Source organism: Sus scrofa, chromosome 13 (genome assembly GCF_054392235.1).
Source record: "Sus scrofa isolate SSC_HxYL_T2T_F1_AM1 chromosome 13, Sscrofa_HxYL_maternal_Yorkshire_Landrace_v2.0, whole genome shotgun sequence".
Classification (NCBI taxonomy): domain Eukaryota; kingdom Metazoa; phylum Chordata; class Mammalia; order Artiodactyla; family Suidae; genus Sus; species Sus scrofa.
Window position 1 is genome coordinate 84,901,116 of NC_139395.1, and position 13,780 is coordinate 84,914,895.

Genomic DNA, 13,780 nt, shown 5'->3' on the forward strand with positions numbered 1-13,780 from the left:
GCTGGGGCTCTGCAAAGTCAGAGGAAGCCAGGTCGTCTTACATGGGGAGGTCCAGAAGTTGTTGCTTGTATCCAGGGTGGGGTGGGAGGCTGGAGGGGAGACATTCTCAGGGCAGAGGGGCCTTCCCAGCACATGCTGGGTATCCTGTCCAGAAGATTCCAGCTCAGTCCTTAACCATCCCAAGCAAAGACCTTGCCCTCAAGCTGGTGGCCTTGTCTGCAGAGCCGACATCGGAATGCCTGATTCTGAGGCATACCTAACCCCCCAAGACTAGAGTCCCTGGTTGGGGAACCAGGACCCTGGCCCTTGTTTCTGACAAGGGCAAGGGTGGTGCCATGTGGGGGCCACAGATGTGCCTGACCCTGCTGTGATCCTGGATTTGGAGCCTCAGGCTCTCCTCTGGGCCTGGGAAGAACCTCAGCCCAGGGCCTTCATTGCCTCCAGAGGGCCCCTGAGAGGTCATGAGAAGTCAGGAGGTCAGGCTGGCAATGACTATCCTCAAGTGACCTGAGCAAGAGGCGGGGAGGGCAGAGAGGCTGGAAGGGTCCGGGGCACCTAGGATTCCCCCTTCCACATGGGAGCCCCTGCAGCTTTGGAGCTGCGGGTGCAGCCCTGGGAGCACCCACAGGCATGTCTTAGAACCGGGGCACCTGTGCTTCTGAGGCTCTAGAGTCCTAGCAGCTGAAGACCTCACAATTCTCAGCTCCATAACTATCTTGCTGGAACCCCAGGATCCCAGCCTAAGACTCTGTGATTCTGACTCTCTCCACCTGCAGGTATCTTGTGGAGAGCAGCCCACAGTGGAGCCCACACCCTAGGAGAATGATGGCATCCCACCACCTACCCCCAACCTGGACCTGTCACCGTCCCAGAGGCTATCTGACACACCCATGTCTCTCCCCACCAGGGACCTACGGTGGTGCCTGACACAGGGCAGAGACTTGGCAAATGAACACACATGGGTGGAATGAATGAATGGGTTTGCTTAGAGGGGGCGCGCTGGAAGCAAAGTGCAAAATACAGAAACCAAAGCTGAGAAGGTGGTGATGGAATGCCGATTGGTGGCTGACTTGGGCCTGAGTTAGGAAAGTGGTTTCTGTTGCTGAAACCAGGAGCTTGCTGGGGAAGGATGGGGGAGGGGGGAACGACCACATGAGAGCAGCTAAAAATTCCCCAGCTTAACCAACCCCCATGTTTGGCTGCCACTTGGGCCAAATTGCAATGGAGGTATTTAAAATTCAGCTTTTGAACTCTTCGATACTTGGGGGATGTCTTGGTGGTGGTGGGGGTTCATTTCGGAAACCAGGCTCATCCCCCCCAAGCCCCCTGGGGGTCTGGCTTCATGCCTGCAGTACTTGGCTTACACACTAGGTGGCAGTGCCCACCACCACTGCCACCGATACCACCATACCTGACTCAGCCACATCAGCAATGTCCACCCCTTGCTCTTGTGCCATGAAGCCCAGGATGGAAAAAATTGCGAAGCCAGACACAAAACTGGTACCACTGTTCAGGCATCCCAGCAGCATACAGTCCCTATGTTACACATATGTCAGGGAGCAAGTTAATTCACAACACAAGGAAGCCACGCTCCCTACTTCTCTTTTTTCTTTAAACATCATCATCATTCTAAGGTCCACAAGGCCCGCTGGCGCGACACTTGCCTGTATGAGTTGTACTTGTACTTGTTGTAGCTCCCCAGCGAGGTCATGGCCCCCAGGCAGATGGCGTAAGAGAAGAATATTTGGGTCCCAGCATCGATCCAAACCTAGGGCCAGAGGTGGCAAAGAGAGAGAGAGGAGGTGTTAGAGCTGGGTGCCTGGAGGCGGCGGTGCTGGCCCTGAGGACTGCGCCTCAAAGTGTGCAGATTCTTGATGCAATTGGAGTTCCTGTGCTAGAATCCGAGCAGCAAGGAACCCTGGAGTCTAAGAAGCCCCTGGTCACTCAGCATTAGGGTTAAGAGGCTGGGCTTCTGAGGCACAGGGATCTGGATTCCAATGATGGGACAATCATGGGCAAGTAGGTATGATGCCTGGAGCCTCATTTTTCACATCTGTAAAAGGAGCTCCACTGCAGGGCCCTATGGTGCTATTTTGCAAGTTCCAAGAGTTAAGATTCAGCCCAGTGCGAGACCCAGGGTGAGACTTTAAGTCAAGGCTGCCAGCATGACTGTAATTACTATTGTCTGGGGACCCCGAGTTAGGAAGGAAATTCCTGAGTGGATTATGTAGGCAAAGCTGTTCTCCAGAAGCTTCATCAAGCAGCCCCTGAAGGTCCTGTGATGGTCAAGCCCTTCCCTCCTCCCCCTTCCTGGGGCAAGAGGATAGAGGGGAGAGATGGGATGTAGCAAGAGCCCCTGGGGGCCACCACAGGGCTGAGGACCCTGGGGACAAAGGAAACCTCCCAACCTGTCTCCACCCTCTGCGGTCATGTGGCTAAGTGCCTGGAGGTGGATGAATCTGCCCCCCCCCAACCCTCCGAGAGGTCACCACCTCTGAGTCCCATCCTCAGCAGCTGCCAGGCCACCTCTCCCACCCTGAGACACAGCCCTCAAGGCCACTGTGGGCAGAGGAGACTTCTCTCCTTTACCTGGTGCAGCACCTAAAGGGGCCTCTATAATTGGCCAGCCTCAGAAGCCCTCAACACAAAATGATACACACCGCCGGAATGGTCCATGAGTGCTGCGAACAATCTGCCACAGCCCAGTGGAAAAGTATCAGGGGCTGATGGCCTGACTAGATCTACATGCCGAGAACTTTAGAACCCGCTCCAGCTTACTCTCCCCGTCCCCGGCCCTGGGCAGGAGGGAGGCCAGGATGCCCCGCAGTACCTGTGGGTCCTCCAGGCGGCTGATGTCAGGGTACAGATAGAACTTGATGCCCGCGCCTGCGCCCGGCAGTGTCAGCCCACGGACCAGCAGCACCAGGAGCATGGCGAATGGGAAAGTAGCCGTGAAGTAGACAACCTGAGAGGGACAAGAGGGTTCAGGGGGGCCTGTGGCACCTGCTGCTTTTAAATTTGAGCATCCGCTCCAAAACAAGGGTTCTGGAGCTGAGCTTGATGTTTCACTTGCTAGGTGACCTTGGGCCTATTGCTTACCCACTCTGGGCCTAAGGTACCTCACCTGGAACTTGGGTATGATTCCAGGACCTACCCCTCATAGATTCACTGAGATTCTGTGAAAAAAAAATCCTATAAACATTTAGAAAATACAGTGGTGGACAAGACAGAGGACAAATTTCCCTGCCCTCACAGAACTAATATTCCAGTGAGTGAAGAAGAAAATGCACAACATAAACCTCAAGTGTGTGTGCAAAAGGCATAGCCCAGTCATTGGCCTATAGCACACAGTACAGGTCGGCTAACACTACAGCTGCTAGTGTGATGCATGGTTCAGAATCAGTTAAGTGTGGGTTTTAAATTCCCACTCTGTCCCCTCATGTGCTGTGTGATCTTAGGCACGATGTTTAACCTCTCTGGGCCTGTTGCCTCATGTGTAAAATGGAGATAAGAATAACAGAAGGCCCTCATTAAGGGGTATGGTGAGGATTCAATGGAATGATGCTCATAACACCATCAAAACAGCGCCTGCACGTAGGTGCTCAAGAAACGGGGCCTGTTGTTGGCAACATGGTTGTGCAGGAAGCACACGAACTTCAGGAGAGGAAATGAGGCCTCTAAAGCCTTGATGGGGTTGGGGGTGGTATGGGGAATACCTCCGCCTCCCTGGGTCATGTCCCAGGCAGGCCTAGGTCAATGCAAGGAGGAGCTCAGAAATGACCTGGGCTGGGCCTCTCCATCCCCAAGGGCCAGCCCCACTTTCTCTCCTCCTCCTGTCTCCAAAGGCCTCGGACATCCTGTGGCCTCAGTTCATGGATGGATCTTCCCGTCTCTTTCTTCAACATAAGTTTCCAGGCAGGGTTTATACCTGGGAGGAGCTCGAAGGGGCCTGGCTCAAAGGACAGAGAAATCCTTATGTTTCCAGCAGGGCTCTGGCTAAACAACGGCTTCCCTGGGTGCCGGCCCACTTCACGCTGGCCACGCCCCCAAATCTGTATGCTGGTCATCTTGCTGCTGGAGGAGGAACTGTGGCTGGGCAGGGCTCCTGGCCTTGCTGGGGCCACCACTGTGCACAGGGCCTCTGCTCCAGAGCAGGCAGAGATCAGCACCTTGCTAGGCGCCAAGGCAGGTGGCATGTGACCATGCTGGGCAGGACATGGTGACCAGCAGAGATGCTAAGACTGGCGCACAGATCTCCCAACTCCTTCTGAGGGTCTTGGGGGCTGGGAAGGAATCACTACAAAGTCAATGTGCCTGTTTTACAGGTGAGGAAACTGAGGCCCAGTGAGCAGGATGAAAGTGCCCGTGGTGTTGAGAGGGCAGTGTCAGGACTCTGCAGGGGGCACTTCTGGGGCCCAGGCAGGTATCTGGCACCAAAGGAGGGTGACAGAGCCCTAAACCTCGCCCAGCTGTCAGAGGAGCCTGGATGGAACACAGGTCTCGACTGCTGAGCTCCCTTTGAATAGAAACAGCCAGAATGGGGCTCTGGAAAAGGGCCAGAAGGAAGATCTCAGGACCCACCAGGCTCAGCTGCCCTCGGTTCATATCACCAGCCAGCACTTACTGAGCACTTACTATGTGCCCGATGCTACTCCAAGTGCAGGAACTTTCATATACACCCTTGGAATAGGTTTCATTACTATCTCCTTAAAGGTGAGGAAACCAAGGCTCAGAGAACCCGTCATTTGCCCGTAGGTCACACAGCACTTAAGTGGTAGAGTGGGGACATCCCCAGAACCTCCTCTAGTAGCAAGAGCACAGCAGTAAAAAGCCCTTCAACGTCTGGCAGTTTGTTCAATCCTCCCAAAGACCACAGGGAAGCCGGCCCCCCAGAGGCCTCCAGGGCTCGGGCTGGAATTCAGGCTCAGCAACAGGCTTGTAGTGAGACCTTGGGCAAGTTACTGCCCTTTCTGGGCTTCATTTCCCCACCTGGGAGGGCTTGGGCCAGATGGGCTCTAAGGTTCCCCCTAGTCTTGCCACTCGGGCGAGAGGGGTGGAATCGCTGAGGGGCAACTGGGACCACCCAGACAGGGGTTTGTAGCCACCTCTGCACCCTCCCAGTGGGATGGCATGGCCTCAGCCCCCTGCTCACACTAGCAGCGGCCCTCTTCCCACCTCTCCCCTGGGCCTCAGTTTCCCCAGCCGCCCTTCCTGTCTTCTCCGGGGCAGATGTGGAGGGTGAGGGTGGGTCAGGAAGCCATAGATGGGGAGAAAGAAGAAAGAGGACCAGTCTGCAGGCCGTTCCTCCCTTCCTGCGGACAGGCCCCGCCTGGGAAGACAATGGCTGCTGACAGCAGGCTGAGCAAGGGCGGCCACTTCAAAGCTGGCGGGCCCCCACGCTGGGTGATCGGCTGTGGCCAGAGAGCTTTGTGTCAGGGACAGGACACCTCCGGGGTGGGGGTGGCTTCCCTAGTTTCCACGTATTTAATTTGTTTCACAAGCACTTATGCAGCCAGGCGCTATGCTAACAGCTTTATGCATGTTAACTCATCCTCTTGGCTCAAGGTAGGACTGTTACCAGCTGCCTGTCTAGATGAGGAAACTAAGGCCCAGCAAGGTGACATCAGCTGCCTGGGGTCCTAGGGGCAGTAGGTGGCAGAGGTGGGATTTGGTCCAGGCTGGCTGGCTTCAGGCGTGTGTGTGAGTGTGAGTGTGAGTGTGTGTGTGTGTGTGTGTGTGTGTAGACATCTGTTCTTCCCCAAACACACAACAGGACAGCCCACCGGGTCACACCACCTCAGCTGCTTCTTTGGAAAGACACCCTTGTTTTGCACAATTTTCCACTGAGGATAAGTCCCTGAGAGCCATTCTCTCAGCTTCTCTATGACTCCCCCGGGATCCTCGCGGGAAAGCGGCTGGTGCCAGCCGCCGCCAGTGGGCCTCTGGCAGGGGCCCAGCAGGCTTTGCCACAGGACATGGTATTTTTCCACTCTTGCTGGCAAACCTCTGTGGTTCCTCTGAGCCCTCGACCCAAAAGCCCTGTGGCTCAATTGCCCTGGAAACTTGCAAAGACACGGCTTCCTCATTCCCTAGGGTTGGTGGGGAGAGGGTGGCCGGCCAGGCAGGAGAAAGATGGGGCTGGTCTCCTGAGCTTCCTCTGTGGGGAAGGCCTGGGCAGCACAGGTCCCACATCCCAGAGACTCAGGGCCGTGGGTCTGTGCCCTGTACTTGGGTGGGTCCCCAGAGTCCTCGCAGCACCCTGTGTGTGTGGGTGGGGCATCGCTGACTCATTTCATACAAGGTGAAATCATGGCGCAGAGGTGGGAAGGGACTGGCACCTTGTCATGAGAGCTGTGGGGTAGAGCTGAGATCCCAAACCAGGTCTGGCCCTGCTGGCTGCCCCTGCTGGTTTCTAAGTATGGCGCCGAGGTGCTGCCCTGGAGGCTGGTGATGGAGAGGCCAGGTGGGATCCCATCCCCCTGGCATCCATAGGGCTACACTGCCCATGTAAAGGACTGGGCCTCACACCCAGCAGAGCAGGGACAGGCAGCATCAGCCCCGCACAGGCTGACGGCGGAGAGCAGGAGATGGGGAGGAGGTGGAAGGAGGATGCAGGGCACTGAGGTTGAGAGCTGGGCTGCCCGGGATCAAATCTCAGCTTGGCCACTAACAAGCTGTGTGACCTTGGGCAAGTTAATTAACCTCTCTGAACCTCCATTTCCCCATCTGTAAAATGGTAGTAGTAGCCATACATACCTCAGACATGAGGAGATTAAATGAATTAATAATGAGAACAGTGTCTGACACACATGTGCCACAGTGTTTGCTGCCTTTATCATGATTTGTTGAATGAATTAAGCCACAGCATATTCTGGGCCGAGTTTTAGACCCTCAGAAGGCTATTACAAAAGAAGGAACTGAGACCCAGAGAGGCAAAGTGACCTGAACTGGGAATCTGAGCCCCCCAGGTCTGGGTGCTCCCTCCTTTCACCCCTTACAGGACCAAGGTCAGCCACTAGAGCAAGGCTGTGGCCAGGATGAGGCCCATCCTGCTGACCGTGGGCCCAGCCCCCCACAGCAGCCATGAACCTGGTCTTTGGCCAGGGCTGGAAGTCAGGGTGGGTGGGGGGCGGGCAGGCTGTGGCTTGAGGAAGTCCCCCCAGCCTCAGTGTGTTTGTCTTGGCTTCTCCAGGCTGGCCCTGGCTCTGCTATTGTTCTGGGAACCACACCCACCCCTGGGGGCCTGGGGCCTGTCTCTGGGGGCAGGCAGAGGGATCTCTAGGCAGTCACGTCTTCACCCCGCCAAAGGTGCAGCCTGGCACCCTCTCCTTTTCACTTTGACTATGTTCTCCCACCCCCTGCACTTGTCTCAAGCTTGCTCACTGTTGCCGGCGGACATCAGCCTCATCCATCAGACTGGGGAGTCCCCAAGGGTCTGGTCAGACATAGCTGGGGTCTCTGCATTGGCTGATCTCTCTCCAGACCACACAGTTCACCCTTCACTTCCTTCACTCTTTGCCTCGAAGTCACCTTCTCGGTGATCCTTGGCTGGCCACCTAGTTTAAATTGCACCTGACACTCCGGTTTTCCTTCCCACATGAACCTCCCGGAGCCGGTGTCACCATCTGACTCCTACAGAGTTTACCCCTTCCCCTTGTTACAACCAACAAATCTATCAGCTCCTGAACAGTAGGGATCTGTCTGTTCTGTGCCCCCTGGACCCCACCCCTACATCAGCACCTGGCAGGCAGCAGCATAAGTGGGCATCCCGCAGTGCTGCTGGGACCAGGTCACAGAACTCCCTGACAGGCTGGCCTCTCTGTGAGGAAAGAGGCAGAGTGAAGCAGGGCTTGGTGCTCACCACCCAGCCTGTGTGCCAAGCACTGTACTAGGCGCTTACACAACTCGCTTTAACCCCCGCCCATTTTCTGGATGAGGAAACAGGGAGACGTGACCTGGGACAAGTCCCTTAACCTCTCCCAGCTCAGTTCCCTCAAGGTTTAAAGAGAGGTGGTGATAAAATGGCTTGCACGCAAGATGGAGGAGGAAACGGGACAATACTGGTGGACTTGAGCTCCAAGGAGCACGGGAATAACCCTCATCCCCTCTTCCTGCCTGGCTGGGTAGGTGATGTTAGCGGGGGTGGTGGTGGGGAAGTGTGTGTGCTGCTCAGACTTCTGAAGCTTGGGCAGCTTACTTTCTGCATGGGTTTTAGGGTTGCAGATGCTCTGCTCCAAGAAACAGGCAGACAGGGTAGGGGGCTGAATCTACCTCTGCAACCCGGGACCCACATCCTATCCAGCAGGTGCCTGAGGACCTCCTGGGATCTGTTCAGACCCATGACTTTGCTGAAGGGACTCTATTGGGAAAATATGGCCCTTAATTCTAAGTTCTGCTCCATCAAAATCCCCTTCTCAGAAGGACTGCAGCCTCTGCCCATCACTGTCCCTCAAATGCCACCTTAACTTACCCTTTTGACCTCCAAGGGCTTTCTGATCTTAAGAGATTTTCCCCTATGGAAATTTGAATACTGGGGGTCAGGGATGATGGGGGGTGGGGTGCGCATATAAAGACAGATCAGCCAACACCTTTGCTGTGACCTGGTGCCCTGGGTTCATACCTGTGATCCCAACAGAACCTTCTGCACAGACTTGTGTCATCAGAATGACCATGACATCAGCCTGTGTCTCAGTCACCAGGAAATTTCTCGGCTCTGTTAATGGGTAACATTTTAGTTATAGGCTAACATTTTCATTATTGATAATATACCAGCTATACCTAAAACCTGAATTATAAGCCAACACTTTAATTATCAGCTACCACCTCTGTTAATAGCTAACATCTCGGTCATCATGTAACACATTAAGCAGCAGCAGATACTCCAGTTACAGCTAACACTTGGGCTAACAACTAAATATCTTGGTTATGAGTGAAAGACTTAATCATCAGTGAAAGCTTTCCTTAATAACTCACATCTTAATTACCAGCTGAAATGTAATTCATAAGATAATTTAGTGAATCTGACTTAGCAGCAAAAATCCCAGTCAGGGCTGCTCAAGCCTCAGCGTGTACTTGGATTATCTGGGGATAGTATCCAAGAGTAGCCTGTGATTCGGTGGGTCTGAGGGCAGCCCACAGGTCCGCATTTCTAACAAGCTGCCAGGAGCTGTTGATGCCGCAGGGGTCCACGTGGTCAGTGAACAGCTGGTCATGAACAACACAGCTCCCAGCTAACTTATCAGGAGCATCTCCACTCATGCTAACATTTGCACTACCGCCAGCTCTTTGATGTGGGAACCAGTGGAGTGCGGGAGCTTGTGTAGGCTCCAGAGAGCTGACCGCTCCGTTGGCAGGAATTTTTCAAAGTGGTTGTTAAACCATCAGTAACTTAAAGTTGGACCTGATGGAATGAGAGCATTTACATCACAGGATGGGCAAATGCCACAAAGCGGGGCTCTGTGATCTCTGGGAGGACTGGTTTATCAGGACCCGTTTCATGCAGGGGGGCCTGTGGGGATGGGAGGTGGCCTCTGAGGAAGGCCAGTCTCCACGAGGCAGTGTGTGGGGGTAGGAGCCCAACTCACCTTCCCCGTGGACTTGACGCCCTTCCAGATGCAGAAGAAGCAGACCAGCCAGACCAGAAGAAGGCAGAGGGCAAGATCCCACTTGAGAGTGCCCAGTTCACTGATGCCGGAAGACAGGCTGAGCACGTTCCGCCTTCAAGCAAGCAAAGCCACAGTGAGTCAGGGCCCAGACCCCTCCAGGCTGGGATTCAGATCCCAGCTCCAGTGCTGCCTGGGCATAGGACAACACGCCTCTCCCAGCCGTGGAATCCATGTTCTCAGGAAGTGCATGACATCTGTGTCACAGTCGTGGGGATGCCAGCCTGGGAATGGGTTTGGACTCCTGGGTCAGGCGAACCTGGGTTCTACCCAGCCAGGCCTTGGGCAAGTTAAGAAAACGCTTAAGCCTCAGTTTCCTCATCTGCGAACTGGGTACCAGCTCCCGCATGATTGATTCTCGGCAGACCCTTCCATAGCGTCGACTGGGGGCCAAACTCTGGGTTCAAACTGGGCTATATGGAACCACTGACTTGGGGCTTTACCCAACCACCCAAGCTCAGTCTTCATATATATATATATATATATATATACATGATATATATATATATATATATGTGTGTATATATATATATATATATATATATATATATATCATGTATATATATATATTTTTTGGGAGGGGTGCATATGGAGGTTCCCAGGCTAGGCGTCCAATCGGAACTACAGCTGCCCGCCTATGCTGCAGCCACAGCCACGCCAAATCTGAGCTACATCTGTGACCTACACCACAGGTCATGGCAACACTGGATCCTTAACCCACTGAGAAAGGCCAGGGATCGAACCTGCAACCTCATGGTTCCTAGTCGGATTCGTTAACCACTGAGCCACAACGGAAACTCCTTCTCGTCTATAAAATGCCAATAACCACCTTCCCCCAACACGTTCTGTCATCTCCCTCTTTTATTTCATTCACCGTTTCTTATCTGGATCCCTCACTAAAAGGTAAGCCTCCAGAGGGGAAAGCGTGTGTTCCACCCATGGCTGCGGGGCACTCACCTGCCTCTACAGGGACAATGCTGAGGAGAAAACCCACAGAAGGCGCTAACTACTGGACCTGGGACACAGCCAGCACCGATAAGCCTCACTGATTGTTACTGTCATGGCACTGAGCTACACAGGGCAGCTCCAGGCACCTGAGAAGTGCCCCTTCCTCCCCTGCCCCCTCTGGGCTTGTGGCTCAGAGGAGGAGTGGACAGTTAGAAGGAAAATCAGCAAAAATCAGCCACCAACCCTGCCAGCGTCACACAGCACCGCCTGGTCTCTGGAGTCCAGGAACCCTGCTCATCAGGGAGACACTCTCCCGAGAGGCAGGAGCCCCCTCAAGGCCCACAGGGTGCTGGTGGCCAGGAGACACAAAACCCACTGCCATAAACTGTCCTCAAGGCCCCAGAGCTCCAACTGCTGTGACAATGATGAAGGGCAGCCATGTCAAGCACGGGGACATTGGCCACCACAGTCACAGGAGATGGGGGCTCATGCTCCCCTGGGAGCAGCTGGGTTCCCTCCAACGAGTCCGCTCCTGTCCGAGGCCCAGTCTCCAGGAGGGGAGGCAGGAGGGGCTGCAACCTCATGCCTGCTTCCTCTGTGGTAAAACACGACTGCCAGCTCCTGCCCTCAGACCATCACTTGACCTCATCCAGTCTGTAGAGTGGTCCCCTTGGTCAGGACTCAGAAAGCCCATTGGCCCAGAACATTCTCATTGCTTTTCCTTTTTTCCCAAAGAAGCTTCAACATGAGGACCTTGAATAAATGCAAGATTTCCACCTCAACTGACATTCAAGCAAGGCGTTTCCTTTGTTCATGGTCACTCACTGCACCTAGAACAGCACGTGCACATAGTAGGGCCTCAATAAGTCGCTGGTGAGTGAACAAATGAAAGGACTCAACTGCAATGAACGCCAAGTTCGCATGTCAGTTCGGACCCGTCCATGAAACACTTCCACCCAAAACCTTAGGAATGGGCAGTCTCCTTCTGTCCTTCTCCTGCCAGTCACCCCAACATCAGTGGGCTCCCCCTACACCTAGGTAACATCAATGAGGCTTTCTTGATTTATCTCATCTGGTGCAAGGACTAGAAGTCATTTGCCCCATTTGACAGAGGAGTAAAACTGAGACTTGGAGATCCAACCGCCCATAGACACATGGCCAGCAGCAGAGATGCCATCCTACGCCCAGGCTGTCTGACCCCTGAAGCCAGTGCTCCCTGGACCCCACCACACTGCCCCTCTGATTAACAAGCTCTCCAGACTCAGCAATGGCAGGGGTCACCTGCAGCCTCAGGGAAGGGGGAGTCCCTGCGAGGCAGGCTGTCGGCCAGCCACGTCCCCTGGGGCCCTGCCAAGCACAGGGATCTGGCGGTGCAGCAGCAGTTTTAGAACAAAAAGCCCTTCCCCGTGCAGCCTCCAGAGCTCGGTGCCTTCAATGAAGGCTGGGCAGTGGCCAAGGCTTCCTTGTGAATGGGCAGCATAAGGGAGGTACCTCGCGCCCTCTGCACCACAAGGGCGCCCTCCCTGGTGCTGGACCACAAGCATCCCTCTGTCTCCCAGGCCAACCTCTCACACTGGATGTCACCCTTGGGGGAAGGTCTGTCTTGCCTACCAGACTTCAGACATCATGGCAGGCACACAGTAAGTGCTCAGCCAATGCTGAGCAGTCACCCAGTCACAGGCAGCCTTTCCTTCTCTCATTAAGGACAAGCTAGTCCTCAGCTTAACCCCCAGAGCCCCGATCCCTCCCACACGCAGCCTGCCCTCAGGTCACCAGCAACCTTCTGCCATCTCGCATCACAATGCTTGGTGAACCAGTGATGGGGGCTTAGCGGGCAGAGGAGGTGTGCAGTGGAACAAAGACCCAGAGGCTCCCTGAGCACTGGCGAGGGGTGCATCCCCGGGCTGAGATAAGTGGTCAGAGAAGGACAGTGTTGTGGCTGCCCCACTGTGTGGATGGAGGCACAGAGCCCAACCCGCAGACTCTGGCAGGACACAGGGGACAGCAGTGCAGTTGCTGCCCATGGAAGTGGGGCAGGGGGACTCCCTTGGCAGTGCCTATGTTTAACTACTTGAATGTTTTCAATGTGCACGCATCACCTTTATAAAAATTACTTCAAATTCTTTAAAGCACTTCCAATGGGCCATGCAGATATTCTGGGAATGGAATAAGTTGGTCTCATCCATCAGGGGTTGTCATAACAGAGCCCGATGTGGGCTCGGGGCCAAAGTGACTGACATCCTGTCCAAAGACATCTCAGGGGTAGCCGTGGAGGCTGGAGAGTGTGTGAGTCCATCTGAATCCCTTTTTGAAGGGACCCAGTTTGAAGGACCCTTTCTCATTGGACCCCCCCCCCCTCCCCACCATGGCCTCAGCCACAAAGCACAGATGGGTATTTGTTGGGCCTTCCCCCTCTGGTGCATGGGAAGGCTCAGTAAACTGTAGAGTGCCATGCCCCAGAGGGACTGCCATGGTGCACTGCCCCTCAGTGCCTCCTAACCCCCCCCGACCCCCAGAGGCTGTACAAGTTATTCCAAATCCAGCCACCACCTCAACACTGCCACCGTCCCTGTCCGGGCCCGAGTTGCTCCCCAGGGCTGTTTCAGCAGCCTTTTCACTTGTCTTTCTGCTTCCATGCTCGCCCCTATATGTTCTTATCCAGAGAGAACTTGGCAATACCTAAGTCTGCTCATGCCCACCTCTGCTCCACATCCCCCCATGGCTCCCACCTACCCGCCCCATTCTTTATTGCCTCCCGAACAGGGCAACCAAATGCTCTTTCAGACCCAGAAGTCTTACAGCATGAAGGTGATGGCTGTTAACCCCAAGGCTTGGGCCACAGGCGTATATGGGATGTGTTCAGGACAAGCTCCGTGTACAGTGGTCCCATCTCACCCCATAGCCTTTCCTTCTCCTTTAGCCACACTGGCTTTTGGTATGATCCCTGAATGGGTCCAGCATGTTCCTGCCTCAAGACCTTTGACCTGGCTATTGCCTTGGCTACAAATGACATGACATGCCACCCCATCCTTTCCTGGTCTCTGTTCACATGCCACTTCACCAGATGACCCACCCTTGGCCTCTCTATGTAAAAAGCATTCCTGGTCACGCAGGTAGTACAGGCAGGGCCTGTGTCTGTCTTGACCACTGCTGGATCCAGAACAGTGCCT

General features: G+C 54.6%; 1 protein-coding gene across 18 annotated transcripts in view; it reads right to left on the bottom strand.

Moving 5' to 3' along the window:
• The window catches only part of SLC6A6 (solute carrier family 6 member 6), a 149,953-nt gene that overhangs the window by 17,392 nt on the left and 118,781 nt on the right, over positions 1-13,780 (bottom strand). For 13 of the 18 annotated variants that reach the window (XM_084986962.1, XM_021068503.2, XM_021068505.2 and 10 more), the window contains 4 exons: positions 9,585-9,717; positions 2,831-2,965; positions 1,665-1,768; positions 1,412-1,536 (listed from right to left, as the gene is read on the bottom strand). In XM_084986962.1, coding sequence (XP_084843088.1) covers positions 1,412-1,536; positions 1,665-1,768; positions 2,831-2,965; positions 9,585-9,717 — 497 coding nt within the window. The remainder of the gene's footprint in view (positions 1-1,411; positions 1,537-1,664; positions 1,769-2,830; positions 2,966-9,584; positions 9,718-13,780) is intronic. The other 5 variants (XR_014822429.1, XR_014822425.1, XR_014822428.1 and 2 more) reach the window with 1 other exon arrangement.